At 33.5% G+C, this 20,213-nt stretch overlaps 1 protein-coding gene across 21 annotated transcripts in view; it reads left to right on the plus strand.

Annotated features, from left to right (window-relative positions):
• The window catches only part of Pcdh15 (protocadherin related 15), a 1,622,160-nt gene that overhangs the window by 1,516,641 nt on the left and 85,306 nt on the right, over positions 1-20,213 (plus strand). For all 21 annotated transcript variants that reach the window (XR_015440346.1, XR_015440347.1, XM_087184836.1 and 18 more), the window contains one exon: positions 3,336-3,463. Coding sequence is in view for 19 of the 21 variants with exons in the window: in XM_087184836.1 (XP_087040962.1) it covers positions 3,336-3,463 (128 nt within the window). In the remaining 2 variants the exon portion in view is untranslated. The remainder of the gene's footprint in view (positions 1-3,335; positions 3,464-20,213) is intronic.

Raw genomic sequence — 20,213 nt, forward strand, 5'->3', positions numbered from 1 at the left:
GCAGTAAAAATAAAATTAATTCATTTTACTGAAAGTTGATCATGTAATATTGCATATTTGCCCATTTCAGCATTTTTACCTATTTTTTCTGAAATTAGTTCACTATCTATACTAGTCCATTTTCTGTTACTCTAAGAAAATAACAAGGATGAATACTTATAAAGAAAAGGTGTTTATTTAGCTCACAATTCGGGGATTCAGTGGCATAACTGACAATCGCTTGGCTCTGGTGAAGTCCCCATAGTGGATGGCATCACAACATAAATCATATGAAGAGACAGGAAGCCAGAACAAGAAGTGAGTCCAGTTTGCTCTTTTCAAAATGATCTAAGAGAATAACTCCAGATCCCATGAGAACTACTTTAATCCCTCTAAGGTCAACATCTTCAGTGACTTCCTAAAAGGCCCTGCCTCTTAAAAGTTCCAGCACTTTTTACAGTTGACACACGGAGGACTAAAATTCTAACACATAAAACTTGAGGAGACACCCTTGAACTATATTAACAATATAACATTACCTGCTTCCATTATCTTCAATTTTATGATCTTATTTTGATTATACAATGAATAATAGGACCTCATCCATAGCCTGTCTTACTCCAAAGCCCTTATTAACTCATATAGGCCCAAGAACCCAAGGAGGATTAACAAGAACAGTTAGGAATTTTTATCTTAAATTTATTTGTCTATCTATCTATCTATCTATCTACCTCTGATCTATCCAACCATGTGTGATATATTACAACTTTCAATACTCATTTAGTCAAATATAAAAATACATATAAATAAATGCATGATTTAGAAAATAATAATTTTCCTAAATGAGTGTCAAGGTTACTCTTCTACAGAATATATCAAAAAAATTACTTCACTATTCTTTCAGGAGTTTTGAGAATACAGTGCATAACTTTTGTGTGTTTGTCAAATATATTAAGTTCAAAATTGGATTACTGTAGTATCATTTGAATGAAGGGTATTCTGATCACTCACAATAATGAGTTTCTTAGAATTCTCAGAATTATTTGGAATTGTGTGTTCTATACTGCATTTTGTTCTTCAGGACTTTGTAGGCATGAGAAGAAGAATAAAATCAGAACAGGCTGAGAACAGTGCACATGATGATGAAGTGAACATGCATGGTATCATTGGAATGGCATTATGTGTGACATATATAATGTTTGTAGGTGTATGTATGTAGAGGGAGGAATGGAATTATACACATACACACATAGTTATTATCACAAAGTCACACATATATTCTTTCAGTGATGACAAAGTTGAGAGGGGAGTAAAATGAAACCTGAAAACTATGTGAAATTACTAGGAACATTTTATTCCATGCTAATTTAGATATAAATTATTTACATTATTGCTTTGTGTTGTTATTTTTTGCAGAACTGGGAACAAATCCAGGGCCTCATGCATGCTAGACAAGTGCTATACCACTAAGCTACACCTTAAGCCAATGTTTTTAAGATTATATATTTGATGTCTTGTCCCACACAGTGAGACCTAGAGTGGCTAACCCATGGCAGTTCTTCAAAAGATTCATGGAATGTTTGAATGATTAAACAGTAGAGTGTGCAAATGAACGAACTGTGGTTTAGTACTTGACTTAATGTAGCATGTTTGAATTTTGTAAAGTCACCAAGACATCAGAATACAGAACAGACTGGAAAGTGATGACTAGGAAAGCAAATAATGTATAATCATACAGGTGAGGCACTGAGAGACTTGAATACATGAGTACCAGTGGGGTTATGAGAAAAATGACACAAGAAATATTGAATAAGTAGTCATCTACTTATTTCTGAAATGACTAACCAGATTCAAAGTCAGGTCATAGTCAAATAAGTTGTTCCACTTTGGAAACTTCATTACATTTTAAATGATTTAATGAAGAATGATATCAGTAGTACAAAATGGTTCTGCTGTTAAGATAAAAATAGATTTTGTTTTAGATGAATTTTGATTGGTGGTGGCTGACTGGTGTGCAAATCAGAGCCCTGGCACTGTAGAATAGAGAAGCATAATCACAAGTTGCAAATTCTTCTCTGCCACTGGTGCTCTTTGTTGACCTAGCGTATTTTTCCTCTGTATTCTAGTCCTTCTGGTTCAAGAAGAGTGGGAAAGAGACAAGAGGGAAATGAAATGAGTACCAGTACAATATGGGCAAAACCTTAGCATTAACTCTATTTTCTCTCTAACTAACCTTAGGAGAAGTTTAAAAAGAAAAGAAAAACACAGCTTATAGCCTATTTCTCAATTTTTATTAAGACAAGGTAACTTCATCCAATCAACACAAACTTCTTGTATACCAATTTTGAACCTGCTGTGCTACTAGCTAATGATAATTACTTAAATTTCCAGAAGTGGAATTACAAGATAAAATATCTAAAAATATTGTTTCCAACAAATATTTTGTAGGTCTAATGCCATAAATTTGGTCATAATTGAAATGCATCAGAAAAGTTTACTTAGGTCATAGATTAGGATAGTTATTTCTACTTCTGGAAAGTTAATAACCACTTATTTCCAATTTTATCTGATTTAAAGTTGATTTTATACATTATATTCTTTGTCAAACATCATTCTTGGACTCATAGAAAATGCTGTTCTCAGTAAAGATATAATGAAGGGAGGGTTTTCTTACTTCTGGTGATGAAATATATTCTTTATGGTATATTTAATGTGATCTAAATCACTATAAATAAAATTTATGAATAATATGATTGTTTTATCTTCAGCTATATATTTGAGTGGATATTAACCTCTAACACAGATGGTTTCTAGTATATGATGAAACTTGATTTTCCTTTTTAGAAAAAGCAACTCAACCATCACTAATATTTAAGTAAGAATATTGTAGTTCACTTTTAGTCTAGGAGAATATCAATGATGGTTTTATTATACATGAAAATAATATATATATATATATATTTAGCTTATGGTATTTTCTACTATTGCACAATGTATATATTTGTATCACTTTAGTATAATTATTGGTAAGATATGTAAAGTGTTTCTGAACACAAAGAGTTTAATTATTTCATTTAAATTAGCAGCTCACAATACTTTAGTGCCTATCAAATGAAGCAAGATAAATTATCAGGACATTGTAATTGAAAGAAATCACAGGAATAACATTATTATATTAGATTTCACTATTATACTAGATATCAGTGTTCTCTGCATTTGAAGGGTTAGGCATCCATTTAGAAAGGACTTTCTGATTTATTTCCATTGCTTTCTTTTAAAGTATGGTAATTATTTACTCCATTGCATTTTTCTGTAGAGAATAATAACCAATAAAAATGTATCATTTTTTCTTCCAGGCAATACAGCTAAAGTGTATATTGAAATTCAGGATGAAAATGATCACCCTCCAATGTTTCAAAAAAAATTCTACATTGGAGGTGTGTCCGAGGATGCAAGAATGTTTGCTTCTGTGCTCAGAGTAAAGGTATGAGAAAATGTATTAAGACACAGAACTGAAATAAAAGCAAAAATCTCATGCCTTACAATAACCTATAACAACACATTTTATATTGACTGTACTTATACAAATTGTAATAAGCAAAAGCCTGAAATGTGGAAATATGAGGTTAATTATCCAAAATAAGCACAAATTATTAATATAAAGTGAAAAGTAAGCAACTTGATATACTTTATTTTTACTAAAAACTGGGTACAAATTATTTATAATATTCTCTATTAAATAAGATGTTAAAGTGTTTCTTTTTCCTAGCAGGTTTTTATCCCTTAGGTACTTTTAATTCATAATAACCCCAAAGATTCTCAAAATGGAATTTCTAATGGTGAATATAAAATCACTAATTTCTAATCAAAGAAATAATATAAAATATTATGTATTGATTTGTTTCTGCAGTAATATTTAAAATTTAAAATGCTAATTAAATTAATGTAAAAATAACACCACTAATTTTTGTAATTTACAAAAAGTTGAAAAACTTCCTTCATATACCAGAAAATTCCTGTTTAGAAGTTTAAATATATATTCAAGACTAAATATAATAATGCTCAACTTTTCTCTAATATTATCAAATATATTTCAAGATAATCTTTTAGTACAAATAGTTGCAATATTTTTATTTCTAAGAAATTTATTTTTAAATGTATTTTATTTAGGGAAGAGTTTGGAGACTAGTGAAGTTTAGCATTTTAATTACTGTTCTTTTTCTGAGAATATTTTAATAATCATTTTAGTAACTGTCATTGTACAAACACAAAATTTAATTATTTTTTGGCAAAATTAGGTTTTAATTGTCTCTAGTTTGGTCCATGACTACTTATCCCTTTCCCTCATACCAGGAGAACCATGACTATAATTTTTCTTACAAGTAACTATCCTTTGTAACTGATTTTTACCTTTTTAAGACTTTTTTAAATTTTTGATTTAGTTTAATCATTTATCTAATAAACATTTTCCAGTGCTTATACTGTATTAAGCAGTGTTCTAGAGGATGAATATGGAACAGTTGAAAAACTAACTAACAAACAAAAAACCAAAAGCTTGTCCTAGTAATGTAGGCAACCTTGTGAATGGGATACATGCAACATTAAAATCTGTAGCTATTTAATATAAAGTAATGTGATAATAAATTATAAGAAAAAAACAAATCTTGGTAAGAGAAAAATGAAAGTAGTAATATTTTAAATATGAAACTGAGAAAAGAACACTCCAAGGTGGAAAATTCTGGACAAAGGAAGAGAGAAATATTGCAGATTGCTAGGAAAGGGGCATTTGACTATTGTAACATAGATTCTTTAAAGCCTACAGGTAGCGTGGAGGCCAATGTGTTTGAAAATGAAGGGTTAGAGAGTTGTCTGGAAATGTGACCAGGGGCTAGATGGGCTTTTCTCCCAGTGGGTTAGAAATAAAGCCTTTGAATGTCTCTGACCATGTGGTATGATATAAAACTATTCTAGATCCTGAGCAGTGTGGGCTTGGGCATGGGTAACAGGAGTAGTTTCAGACAAAAGTATAAGCAGAGCCTAAGATATGATTAAATCAGATAAAACATTATCTTAGCTGGAACTGTAGGTGTGAGTTAGGAGGATAAGTTCAAAAGTATATGCTAACAGACTTTACACAAGGGATTGGGGAAATCTAGACTGATTGGGAGGATTTTGTTCTGAACAGGTTGCCATCCCTCCTCTGAGTATTTTAATAACATGAATAGTTTATTTGTAGAAATTTTATGTTTATGAAGCTTTTTCGATAAGAAGCATAGTTCTTGACAAGAATTTCAGACTCTCATGTAGACTTAAGAGAGACATTATGGAGCAAGTTGCAATCAAGTAGACATTTAAGGGTTAATTTAAAATTCTGCAGATTAACACCTGGATTGTCAGTGCTTAGAGATCAAGAAGAGAAAGCAGAAAGGCTAGAAAAATGCATGACCTATGAGTCCTGTAAAGAATACAAATGATAAAAGACAAAGCTATCAACTAGCTGATTATCTTGTGGTGAAGAAGAAAGACTGCAATAATCCAAAAGTTAAAATATTCCATTAAAGAGGTCTTTGGATGACTGTAATAAGAACATTTAGTGGGTGGTGGTCATAATACATTTTGTGATACTATAACAAATACCTGAGAATGGGTACTTTTGCAGTGAAAAGAGGCTTATCTAGTTCACAAGTTTGGAGGCTACAAGTCTCAGATTGGATGGCCCCATCTATTGAGACTAAGTTGAGAGACTTCTGACTACTTTATAACTTTATGCAGCAATGTGAGAGAGGGCAGAACCAAAAGAGCAAGCTGAGGAGATTTAAATAGCTTTAACTCATATTTTTGGAAACTATTTCAGTCCCAGGAAACCTGTACCTCTCCCAGAAAGAAACATGAGGGCAAAAATTCCATGACCTAATCATATTCCTCTAATCACCCCCCACAAGAGTAAACACCTTTTAGTATGGTTACATGGAATAAAGCTTCTAAGAGCACTTGAAACTTTGGGGGACAATCATATCCAAAGCATACCAGTGGTATATCTGATGGTATTTGCTTCAAACAAATTGGAATGACGTGAAAAAGGAGACAGCTAAAACTTGGAAACAGCCCAAATGCCCATCAACTGGAGACTGGATAAAGAAAATGTGGTGTTTTTATAAAATGGAGTACTACTCAGCCATAAAAAATGAGAAATTAGAGACATTTAAAGCTAAGTGGATGCACATTGAGGCCATACTCTTAAATGAAATAAATAGGACACACATGTGTAAATATCGAATAGTTTCTCTGGTGTGAAAAACTGAAAGTGTAAATAAGGACTAAATGTATAATAGGTCATGTGAAATAGGAAGAAAAGGGGCAAAGGGGAAGGAAGTGGGAGGGCTAGGGGAAAGGATAGAAGGGAATGGGATTAATATGAGAAAATGGAAAAATAGGAGCAAAATCTTTGTAAATAGGGAGGACTGGAAGGGCTGAAGGGAGGGCTGGGCAAATGTGAAAAATAAGAACCAAGAGAGACTATGTAAAGGTGCAAATTTCCAATAATGAATGTCATTATATTGTATACCTAAAATGTACCAACGGTTAGAATGAATAATCGATAATGTAAAATAGGAAGAAAAGGTCCAAAGGGGTAGGGGTAGTGGGAGGGGCAGGGGAAAGGAAAGAAGGGAAAGACAAAATGATGAGAAATGGAAAAAATGGAAATAAAGTCTTTGTAAATATGTAAGGGTGGAGGGGGTGAAGGGAGGGCTAGGAATGGGGAAAAAATAAGAACCAAGATGCATTATGTAAAGGTACAATTCCCAATGAGAAATATAATTGTGTTGTATACCTACAATGTACCAATAAAAGAATTTAATTAAAAAAAAAGAAAACAACTTAAGGAAACTGACTCTGGAGGAAATATAGAATTTGAATAGCACCTATTAAAGAAAGTATATTCCTAGCTTGAAAACTTATACATATGACAACAGGATCATATACATTTTACCTGATGAATTATACCAAACATTTAAAGCAGAAAAAAGAAGGAACATTTCTCCCCTCATTTTAGGAAATCAACACTGTGCTAATACTAAAACTGGATAAAGATAATAGAAGAAAAAAGTATGAACATAGATAAAAATTTGTTTAATAAAACAATTAGAAGTAAAAAAAAAAAAAGGAGACAGAAATAATATTCTACATGCATCACTTGAGAGAGAAAAGATGTCTGTGCTTTACTCCTAGCTCAGAATTATTTAAAGTATGGGAACCAATACTTGAATGGAGCCATTAAAGAAACATCTATTTTGAAGGGATGGTATAGAGAGAGAAAGAAGGAATCAAAAGTAAAAGAAAGTTAGGAAGAAAGTTAAAGTATCTAGGAGGTTTTGCTGATGAAGTACTATGAGTTCTAGAGAATTCTGGGAAAAGTTTGCGAGTGGATATAAAGGTGGGATGAGTCATAACAAGAAATGTAAATAACTATACAGGAACTCCTACATAACTTTTAAATTTCAATCTCCAGTTCTTCATTTTTAGCAAGTATACACAGACCTGAATTTTTATACATATCTTGTGTTTGTTTTTTTTTGTATTAAATTCTTTTATTGGTACATTGTAGGTATACAACACAATTACATTTCTCATTGGGAATTGTACCTTTACATAATGCATCTTGGTTCTTATTTTTTCCCCATTCCTAGCCCTCCCTTCACCCCCTCCACCCTTACATATTTACAAAGACTTTATTTCCATTTTTTCCATTTCTCATCATTTTGTCTTTCCCTTCTTTCCTTTCCCCTGCCCCTCCCACTACCCCTACCCCTTTGGACCTTTTCTTCCTATTTTACATTATCGATTATTCATTCTAATCATTGGTACATTTTAGGTATACAATATAATGACATTCATCATTGCAAATTTGCACCTTTACATAGTCTCTCTTGGTTCTTATTTTTCATCCTTGTCCAGCCCTCCCTTCAACCTCTCCAGTCCTCCCTATTTACAAAGATTTTGCTCCTATTTTTCCATTTTCTCATATTAATCCCATTCCCTTCTATCCTTTCCCCTAGCCCTCCCACTTCCTTCCCCTTTGCCCCTTTTCTTCCTATTTCACATGACCTATTATACATTTAGTCCTTATTTACACTTTCAGTTTTTCACACCAGAGAAACTATTCGGTATTTACACATGTGTGTCCTATTTATTTCACTTAAGAGTATGGCCTCAATGTGCATCCACTTAGCTTTAAATGTCTCTAATTTCTCATTTTTTATGGCTGAGTAGTACTCCATTTTATAAAAACACCACATTTTCTTTATCCAGTCTCCAGTTGATGGGCATTTGGGCTACCTTGTGTTTTCTAATCCCACTAAATTCAAGTACAAGTTCTAGGGGCTCCTAGAGATTTCTTAGTATTTTCTCTGTAGATGATCATTTCATCTACATATAAAGATTTTGCTTCTGCCATGCCAATCCTATCCTAGTTGTGTCATTTTATCACCAGACTATTTTGGTTTAGAGCTATGTTTCAAAGTCTAATGGACAGATGAAGAGTATGCATATATGCCCTTGTTCCCCACTTTAGGGAGAAAGCATTGTACCATTTCCATTCATAGAAGGAGTTTTTGTTGGAAGTATGGAATACATGTCTTTGATCTGTTGAGAAGGTTCTGTTCTACTTCTAGTTTCCTGATAGCTTTTACCATGAACAGCTGTAGAATTTAGTCCAATACTCTTTCTCCAACTAGTGACAGGGTCATATGGCTTTCTCCTTTCCTCTGTTAAAATGATGACTTTTGGGGTGGATCTTCCAATGATGAACCAACACTGCCATCCCTATAATAAGACCACTTTCTACATACTGCCAGATCTGACTTCTAAGAGTTTGTTTTGTTAAACAAATTTTCTATCTGTGTTCATACTTTTTTCTTCTGTTATCTTTATCCAATTTTAGGATTAGCACAATGTTGATTTCCTAAAATGAGGGGAGAAGTGTTCCTTCTTTTTTGTGCTCTAAATGTTTGATATAATTTATCAGTTAAAATGTTTATGAGCCTGCTGTTTTCATATAGGTAGGTTTTCAAGCTAGGAATTTACCTTTTTTTAATAGATGCTATTCAAATTTTATATTTCCTCCAGAGTTAGTTTCATTAATTTGTCTTCCAAGTTACTTCTTAGAAGTTGTCAAATTTATTTCAAAAAAGATTTTTGTAATATACTTTCTATATCCTTTTAAATTCTGTGAAATCTGTGGTAATGTATCCTAGATCTTAATATTGTAATTTAAAAAATATATAACTGATATTGTGTAACAGGAAGAAAAGGTCTAAAAGAGCAGGGGAATTGGGAGGGGTAGGGTAAGGGAAAAAAGGGAAAGGAAAAAATATGAGAAGAGGCAAAAAATGGAAACAAGGTCTTTGCAAATAGGGAAGGGTGGAGGGGGTGAAGGGAGGGCTAGGGAAAGGGGAAAAAAAAGTAAGGACCAAGAGACTCATGTAATGATACAAGATCCCACTGATGAATGTAACTGTATTTTATACCTAAAATGTACCAATAAAGTTAATGGGGAAAAAAACCCCAAAACTATACAGGAACTGATGTCTGGAGGTGAGATGTGCCCTAAGGAGAAGACCTGGCTTTTGAATGATGAGATAAATGGAATGAGATTCATTGAGAAGAGAGGACTTAACAATGTATTGATATAACTATATGATGTAATAATCCAGGTGAGAGCACAAATTGCATTGTGGACTCAAAGGAAGAAAACGTTTCAACTGATGAAAACACAAAAGCTTTCCTAGAGTTGAAAAATTAAGGTTGGTACTGAAGGGTAGGGTGGTTAGATTTTCTCAAAGTGAAGCATTTGCTGTAAGTATAGGAAACAAAGAAAACCAGACTGAAAAGAAAAAGAGTGGAGAGCATTTCTGAACAAGGGACCGATCGGGGAGTTCATAGGATTATTAAATCTGTAGTGGTCAACATACTCAATTTCTGCCTTTAGCCTCAAAACCTGGAATCTTCTTTTTTCCAGAATTTAGTCAAAATGAAAGAGAGTTAAGCAGTTCTCAGTTCACACTTAGAATGGCAAAAATATTATTGAAAATAGCAGTGATTCCAGGCCAGCTATTCTGTGATGCTTGAAGGAAAGATGATTTTAAAAAGGTAAAGTAGTCCAAGATTGTGAAAGAGGCTTTCATGCCATTTACAATGTAATATTAAAGTAATGCTAGATTTTTATCTACCATGAATGAAAGTTAACTTTTTAGTGCACCATAAAATGTTGAATTATAAAGCTTAAATTTAAGAAAAAAATCTGTGTGTAAGAAAAGAATAAGGAAATGTTGCATAGAATAAGATCAATGAAGTAAGATGAGACTTTGAAATGTAAACAAAGAAAGGCATACAAGCCTCCAATAGGGATAGAGCATTTAGGATAGTATTGAAAAAATATGCTACAGGTAAAGTTAATACAATAAGAGAATTGTTGAAAGTAATTATCCAATATAAGTGATATTCTTAATGACACATCCAGTATTCTAAAGGCATTGATAGAAGTTCATTTCTTGTTTTTTTTGTTTTTGTTTTTATTTTGTTTTGTTTTGTTTTTTTCTGGTACCTGAAATTAAACTCAGGTCCTTGAATTTGCCAGGCAAGTGCAGTGCCACTGAGCTAAATCCCAGCAGAAGTTCATTTCTTAAAATAAAATATAAACTACATTTCTACTGTGTGCTGGAAATGCAGAGCAAAGCAAATCAGACTGTTGGGCCCTTACAGAGTTAAAAAAGACCAAAAATGTAAATAAATAAATGTCATAATGAAATGTGGATGGGCAAAATAGCTAACATAGTTTCAGGTCAGGTTTATATTAGACTCAATGAAATATAATCATCTGTAATTTTATTAAAATTAAGTTTAAAATTATTTGTACTATTGGTATAATTTAGGTGAAGTGTTTTGTTTTTAGGTACTTGTGTTGTCAAAGTGTTGCACACATTCTTAATTGATTTTTTATCCTTCTCATGTTTAACAAAAGCCCAATTTCTTATACTCAAGATTATGTGCTTCACGGGAGGAAAAATCTACTCTGAAAACTCACTAGTCTGAGCTAGTCATACCTGTTCTGTTATATTTCTAAATAATGAGCTTGTACATGGAAATGTTACTCATATTTTAGCATTTTTTGAACAATCAGGGAGGTATGCTGAGGATTTTCCAAGATAAAGACATTGCATACCAGCGTGTAGAGTTTTGGTTACTCAATGATTTGGATGCGGTTTTCCTGATAGAGTAATTTTTGGACCGTGTTAAAAGGACATGGAACAAAAAGGCTAAGCTAGAAAGGTCAACATTTATGATAGTTTAATACTGATACCTTTGTTACAACTGGTACCACCAAGTTGATTTCATTAGTGACAAGTAATATTATTTTAAATGCAGAGAGAGTGAGAAGAAAATTCAAAATTCAAAATTTTTTTCTCTTGAGTCTTTTTTAAAAAATTTTATTTTATTGGTACATTTTAGGTATACAATATGATGACATTCATCATTGGAAATTTGCACCTTTACATAACCTCTCTTGGTTCTTATTTTTCCCCCTTCCCCTGCCCTCCTTTCAATCCTTCCATCCCTCCCTATTTACAAAGACTTTGTTTCCATTTTTTCTTTTCCCTTCTTTCATTTCCCCTACCCCTCCCACTTCCCCTTCCACTTTGCCCCTTTACTTGCTATTTCACATTATCTATTATACCTTTTAGTCCTTATTTACACTTTCAGTTTCTGACACTAGAGAAACTATCTGGTATTTACATGTGTGTGCTGTTTATTTCACTTAAGAGTATTGCCTCCATGTGCATCCACTTAGCTATAAATGTCTGCAATTTCTCATTTTTGATGGCTGAGAAATACTCCATTTTGTTAAAAAAAAAAAAAAAAAAACCACATTTTCTTTATCCAGTCTCCACTTGATGGGCATTTGGGGTGCTTTCAAGTTTTAGCTATTACAAATTGTGCTGCTATGAAAATAGGTGCACATATATCACTGTGGTATGATTCTTTTAATTCTTTGGGGAAGATACCCAGCAGGGGAATAGTGGGGTCAAAAGGGACTTCCAGTCCTAGTTCTTTGAGGAATCTCCATACTGATTTCCAAAGTTGCACCAGTCTACACTCTCACCAGCAGTGAAACAGGATTCCTCTTTCCCCACAGCCCCCCAGCATTTGTTATTGGTTGATTTCATGATAGCAGCCATTTTTTCTGGACTAAGGTGGAATCTCAGCGTTGTTTTCATTTGCATCTCTCGAATGACCAGTGATGTTGAACATTTTTTCATGTATTTATTTGCTATTTCTACTTATTTGTGTGAGAAATGTCTATTCATTTCAGATGCCCATTTTCAGATTGGGTCTTTAAATTTGGGAGGTCAGATTTTTAAAAATTCTTTATAGATTCTAGATAGTAGACCTTTGTCTGATGAACAGCAGGTGAAGATTTTTTCCCACATTGTGGGTTGTCTCTTCACATTGCTGGTGGTTTCTGTTGCTGTGCAGAAGCTTTTTAATAAGAAGAGATCCCACTTGTTGATTGTTTATGCTAGTCCAAGGGCCACTGAGGTTTTGTTCATAAAATCTTTTCCTACACCAATGTCTTCAAGAGCTCTACCTAACCTCTGTTCCAGGCAATTCAGCATTTCTATTTTAATATTTAGCTCCTTAATCCATTTCAATTTTTAGTTTAGTGCATGGTGAAAAATATAGGTCTAGTTTTAATCTTTGGCAAGTTGAAACCCAATTTTTCGAGCACCATTTATTTAAGAGGCTATCTTTCCTCTAGTGAGAGTGTTTGGCTCCTTTGTCAAAGATGAGTTGTTTCTGCATCTTTTATTCTGCTCCACTGGTCCTCAGGTCTATTTCTTTGCCAGTACCATGCTGTTTCTATCACAGTAGCTTTGTTTAGTTGCAAAGTGGGGATTGTGATACCCGCTGCCATGTCTCTGTTACCTAGAATTGCTTTAGCTATTCTGGGTCTTTTCTTGTTCCAAATGAATTTGTGGATTGTTTCCTCAAGTTCCGTGAAGTATGCTGCTGGGATTTCAATTGAGATTGCATTGAATCTATATAGCAGTTTTGGAAGTATGGCCATTTTCACTATATTAATCCTTCCTACCCAGGAACATGGGATGTCTGTCCATTTTCTGATATCATCTTCAATCTCTCTTTTCAGAGTGCCATAATTTTCAGAGAAGAGATCTTTGATATCTTTCATTAGTTGATTTCTAGGTATTTCAGTTTTTTGGATGCTATTGTGAAAGGAATTATTTGCCCTATTTCTCTCTCAGTGAGTTTGTCATTGGTATAGAGGAAAGCTATTGATTTTTGTGTGTTGACCTTGTAACCAGCTACTTGACTGAATTTGGTTATGAAGTCTAGAAGACTCTTGGTGGAGTTCTTGGGGTCTTCTATATACAGTATCATGTCATCTGCAAATAATGGCAATTTGACATCTTCATTTCCTCTCTTTATTCCTTTTATTTCGTTCTCTTGTCTAATTGCCATGGCTAGTGTTTCCAAAACTATATTGAACAAGAGTGGTGATAATGGACATCCTTGTCTTGTTCCTGATTTTAGTGTGAAGGATTTTAGTTTTTGACCATTTAGTATGATATTGGCTGTTGGTTTTTCATAGATGCCTTTTATCAGTTTGAGGTAGAGACTATCTATTCCAATTTTTTATAGTGTTTTTATCATAAATGCATGTTGGGTTTTGTCAAATGCTTTTTCTGCGTCTATGGAGATAATCATATGGCTTTTGTCCTTGGCTCTATTGATACAGTGTATTACATTAATTGATTTGCGTATGTTGAACCACCCCTGCATCCCTGGGATGAGTCCCACTTGATCAGGGTGTATGATCTTCTTGATGATGTTCTGCATTCTATTTGCCAGTATCTTATTAAGGATTTTTGCATCTATGTTCATTAGTGAGATTGGCCTATAGTTCTCCTTTTCGGTTGGGTCTTTCTCTGCTTTGGGGATCAAGGTGATGCTTGCTTCCAGGAATGAATTTGGGAGTATTGCTTCCCTTTCAATTTCATTGAAGAGTTTAAACAGTAGTGGCAGTAGTTCCTCTCTAAATGTCTTGTAGAATTCAGCAGTGAAGCCATCAGGGCCCGGGCTTTTTTTAGTTGATAAGTTTTTTATTACATTTTCAATTTCATTGGTTGATATTGGGTTGTTTAGAATTTATAGGTCTTCTTCATTCAACTTTGGTAATTCATTTGTATATAGGAATCTGTCCATTTCTTCCGTGTTTTCTATCTTATTGGAGTATAGGTTCTGGAAGTAGTTATTGATGATCCTCTGGATTTCTGCTGGGTCAGTTGTAATTTCACCCTTTTCATTCCTAATTGCATGAATTTGAGCCTTTTCTTTCCTTTTTCTGAGAAGGTTGGCTAAGGGTTTGTCAATTTTGTTGATGCTTTCGAAGAACCAACTCCTGGCTTCATTGATTTTTGTATCATTCTCTTAGTCTCCATTGTATTGATTTCTCTTCTGATCTTTATAATTTCCTCCCTTGTATGAGCTTTGGGGTTGTCCTGCTCTTCTTTTTCTAGAAGTTTGAGGTTCAGCATCAGGTTGTTTAATTGGATTCATTGTTTTCCTAATATCTGTATTCACTGCTATGAATTTCCCTAGTAAGATTGCTTTCATTGTGTCCCATAGATTCTGATATGTTGCACTGTCATTGTCATTTAATTGAAGGAACTGTCTGATTTCTTCTTTAATTTCCTCTGTGACCCATTGGTTATTCAGAAGTGTGTTGTTCAATTTCCACATGTTTATAAAATTTTTTGAGTTTCTTTTGCTATGTAGCTCCAATTTCTTCACACTATGGTCTGATAATATACAACGGATAACTACAATTCCTTTGCACTTACTTAAACATGTTCTATGTGTGAGTATGTGTTCTATTTTGGAGAATGACCCATGTGCAGCTGAGAAGAATGTGTATTCTGATTTTGTGGGGTGGAAGACTCTGTAAACATCTGTTAAGTTCATTTGTTCAACAGTTTGATTGAGTTCTAGTATTTCATTCCTTATTTTCCATCTAGTTCGTCTATCCATTTGTGACAGTGGGGTATTGAGGTCCCTCGTACTATTGTATTAGTGCATATATGACTTTTCATGTCCGTTAGTATTTGTTTTATATAGTTGGGAGCACTAGTGTTTGGTGCACAGATATTTATGATTATCATCTCTTCCTATTGGATTATTTCCTTTACAAGGATATAGTGTCCTTCTTTGTCACTCTTAATCAGTGTTGATTTGAAATTTACTTGATCTGCAAAGAGCATAGTTACTCCTGCTTTTTTTGGGTTCCTGTCACATGGAGTATTATTTTCTACCGTTTAACTTTCAATCTATGAGTTTCTTTTTGAATTGTGTTTCTTGTATGCAGCATATTGTTGGATTTTGCTTCTTGACCCATTCTGCCAGTTTATTTCTTTTGATTTGTGAATTGATACCATTAATATTGATGGTTACAACTGATATGTACTGACTTATCATTGTCATGACTTATTCTTTCTGTTGGATTCTCCCCCTCTGCCTTTAATTTCTTGTCATGCCTGATGGATTCATTCTGCTGTGCTTCCTAGATTGTGATCCTCATTGTCTTTTCCTAGGATATTATCCAAAATTTTTTGGAACTCTGGTTTGGTATTCATGAATTTCCTAAGGTGCTCTTTGTCATGAAAGTATCTTATTTCTCCATCAATTTTGAAAGATACTTTTGACCGGTACATCGGTCTGGGTTGGAGGCTGTTTTCCTTTAGGGCTTGGAATATGTCACTCTAAGCTCTTCTTGCCTTGAGGGTTGGCATTGAGATTTCCACTGTGATTCTATTGGGCTTTCCTTTGTATGTGATTTGTTTCTTTCCTCTAATTGCTTGTACGACTTTGTTCTTCTGTTGGATTTCTAGAATGTTAACAATTATATGCCTATGGGTAGATTTTTTTTTTTGATCAAGGCTAGTTGGAGTCCTATATGCCTCAGTTATCTGTACGTCAAGTTCTTTTCCCCTGCTTGGGAAGTTTTCTGCCATTCCTTCTGTGAACAGTATTTTTTAATGTCATCTGCTCTCTCTCCTGTTTTTTCATTGACTCCAATCAGTCTTATGTTATTCTTCCTTGCATCTTCTAGCAGCTGCTGGATTGATTTCTCATGGTCCCTTACAATTTTGAAGCAATTTTTCTTTTCATGTTCACTAATTGGACCCTTATGTTCTATATCTGAAATTCTGTCCTCACATTGGCTCATTCTGCTGTGTAGACTTTCAATGGAGTTTTTAATCTCCTGGAATTCTGTTTGTACCTGTTTTATGGATTCCATTTGTTTCCTATGTTGGGATTCCGTCATGTTCCTCAGCTCCTCTTTTTTTTTTTTTTTTTTAACTGTGTTCTCTCTAGATTTATTAATCATGTCTTACACTATAGGCACAATCTCTGCTGTTATCTGAGAAATTATTTCTGATTTCATTTTTTCCAGATCCTCTTTTTTTGCCAGTTCAGGGAGTCCAGGTGGTTGAGCATCAGAGTGTTCCATCTCGTTTCCCTTTGGGATTGCTGTAGGTGATCTGGAAGTCTGTGTTTGAGACTTTTTTATGTGTCTTCTCATTTCAACGGGGTAGGGAGGGCGCTGTTGGCACCCATGCAGCTCACCTCCTCTAGGCTGGGAGCAGTGGAATGGTGGCCTGGAAGCCTTTTCCTCTGGGCTGGGGCCTGTGGAATGATGACCTGGAAGAAACTATATCTTCTAATTTCTTAAACACCCATTTAACTTTGTGCTGTGCTGACCTCACACAGGAGACCTGTCTAGTGACAACATTAATCTCAGAAAATTGAGAAAAATAGCTCTTAAAAATTTCCACTCATTTTTCTTTAAATACATTTTAATTTAAACTGTGTATTGGTATGTCCAATAGAAAGAGGAAAGCATAAGGGTTACTTAAAATTTAGTCCCAAATAAATAAGAAATAAATAATTCTCCCTAGTAATTTTAATTAATTTACTTTAATGAAAAGCAGCAGGCCTGGAGTGATATTTTTTATAGAAAGCCAATATAATTTGCATTTATTAGCTCATAAGCTACTGTACATTTGAAAATGGCTCCATGATAGCTTTCAATAAATGTTGGGTCATTGTTAGCTATCAAATTATCTTTAATAGTAGTAATAGTAATCTTAAAATCCAGTATTCTAAATTTAGCATGTACAGTGGGTAAAAACTATGAAAAACATAATTCTGTTGAATGTCAATTATTTTATCATTGCTCTTTAAACTAAACAGGGGACCCATCTTTCTTTTTATAATAAATTTAAGAGGAAAAATAGTATATGTACCAGTATCAGCTTTTTAGACACAACTTCTAACAAAGTACTGGGGAATACTTTTGGTCTTTAGGAAGTATTAGTATTACATTATCTAGGAAACAGTTTTGAAAAAAAAAATTTAAAGGGGCATATTAGAAATTTTTGTTCTTATTAATAGATATTAGCAGTACATTATATTTATATTACTTGTGTGGAGTTAGTACATAACCCATCTTCATTCCCTTTTTACGTCCCCTTTCTTTTCTCTCTCTCCCCCTCCCTAAGTCTCTTCATCCACTTCCTCTTTGAGAAATCTCTATTCTACTTCCTATTGTCTTTTATTTCACTCTTTATTTATAGTTTGTATTTCTTATATATGAGATATATAAGCTTGTGTGTGTGATTTATTTCACTTAACATTATGGTCTCGTTCATTTTCCTTCAAATGACTCGTTTATCTTTATGGCAGAGTAGTACTCCATTGTGTATAAAAACCATATTTTCTTTATCTATTCATCTGTTGATAGTCATATAAACCATTTTCAAGATTTAGCTGTTTTAAATTTTACTGATATTAAAATGGTTATGCGTTGGCCCAGGGATTTAGCTCAGTGGTTCCGGCACCTGCCTCGCAAGCGCAAGGTCCCGAGTTCGATCCCCAGCACAAAAAACAAACAAATAAATAAATAAATAAAAACGGTTATGCATGTATTACTGTGATATGATGTCTTTAAATCTTTTGAGAAGATACCTAGACAGTGAATGGCTGGGTCAAATGCAATTTCTAGTTTCAGTTTTTTAAGAAATCTCTATATTGATTTCCTTAGTGTAGAAGGGTTCCTCCGCAGCCACTACCCCCACAGTCTTGCCAGCATTTGTTCTTTGTTTACTTGATAGTCATTCAGCCTGTAGTAAGATGGAAGTCAATATTGTCTTAATTTGCATTTCTCAAATGGCCAGAAATGTTGAACATTTCATGTATTTACTGGCCATTTGCACTTCTTCTGTGAAGTGTTGGATTCATTTCACTTTCCCGTTTTTTTGATTGGGTCTTTTATTTTGAGGGGAATCTAGTTTTTTTTTTTTTCCAGTTCTTAATATATTCTGCATATTAGTCTTTGTCCTCTGTCTGATGAATAGCTGGAAATTTTTTCCCATTCTGTAGATTGTCTTTTCATTCTTTTGGTTGTTTCCTTTGCTGTGCAGAAGTTTTTTTTTATTTGATATGATCTCATTTGTTGATTCTGGGTACTATTTCCAGTGCAACTAGGGCTCTCTCTGTTCAGAAAGTCCTTACCTGTGCCTATTCCATCACACTATAACATATCATAAAATTGAGTGGGATAATTTTATAGTAATTAATATATGTATGATAAATGAAAACAATCTTAAAATTCTCTCAAGTAAAATAAAAAATAATTGAAAAGGCATTAAATTGCTTAGATTTTTTAACAAAGAGCTAAATTCATATAAAAATAATCCTAGACTGCAAAAAGCCAGAAATTGTATAGAGATCTCTTAAATTCTCTCTTATAGATAAATACTTTTAAAACTGTTTTTCCCACTAATAGAAAATTCTAGACAGCAGATAAATTGTCTTTCATGACTGTAAAATAAATTATCTATCGAAGTTGAGAAATGAAACAGTTCTTTCTCTGATTTAATGAATTGCAGCATGACATACAATCTTTTCTGACACCTCCTGAGTATATTAATGGTATGTTATGTTAATAATTATTATGAAAATTAGGGATAGCTAATGAGAAAAAGATAATGCACGAAAATCTGTATTTCACCTACACTGATAAGACACTGATTAGCCCTAAATGCAATTAAACCATTGAATTCTCTTTCAAAATGACATTAATGGAGAAGCATTACTAATAAAAATATAAGCAACTACATTTTCTGCCAATATTTATATTCTTCTTTGTCTTGAGGAGAAAATGTAGAGATAAATTGCTTGTCTTAATTTAATTCTCCTGCACTCTGATAGTATCTATCCAGAAGGAAAAAATAAGCTTTATTAGATTGCAATGTTTAAGGTGATCTGTCAATTTAGTACATATGTCATCTTGCTCTAAAACAAGTAACCTGGTACTAATCTTTAGCACAGCACACATTCCTATCAGAACAGTAAATTTATTGGCAAACCCTGCATGGGCCCTGCAATCAAAATTTTATATTCTGCTCAACATCTGTATAGTTTGAGGTCATTTACTAAATCTCCAAGGCCCCCAAATGGCATCTGCATAATGGCTTTTGTTGTATCTGTCACAGCTGTGAAGATTAAAATGTATCCTATTTGTGCAGTGTTCAGACTAGTCCAGGACAATAGGTATAGCTTCAAATTACTGTTTTCTGCAGTCTTCCTCACATATAATCTTCTGTTTACTGCTCATTTCAGTATTCACCCTCAGCCTGCTTTCAATCACAGCAATCATTTTCAGGGCCAGCCTCACAAGATTTAGTTGAAGGACTGTTTGTATTAGAGCAGATTGACCAAAGGCAAGGTTTAAAACAGGTTGGCCAGTGCTAATTTTGGGTCAAATCAAACGAAAGAAAACTTTTTAAAAACTAGTAATTTTATCTAGAAATTATCTCTGAAGCTTCATTAATTTTGTTGTTCCCTGGGGACGATTTTACAATACTTTGTAATGTATATACTCATTTAAAAAATACTTCTTGTTTGACCCCAACACAACAAACATTTGTGGGGAATGTGATTTTAAATCTGTTACAGGACATATTTTAGTGTCCAACATAGGATTTCCAACATAGTAGAGGAGCTTCTTGTCTGAGTACTATTAAAAGTCACACCAAAACAAAACAAAATTTAAAAAATAAGATGACATAAAGAATAAGATGTAATTTTAAATT

This window comes from Heterocephalus glaber, unplaced genomic scaffold (assembly GCF_053883595.1).
Source record: "Heterocephalus glaber isolate CG9 unplaced genomic scaffold, H.glaber_assembly_v1.0 deba00001497, whole genome shotgun sequence".
Taxonomy (NCBI): Eukaryota; Metazoa; Chordata; class Mammalia; order Rodentia; family Bathyergidae; genus Heterocephalus; species Heterocephalus glaber.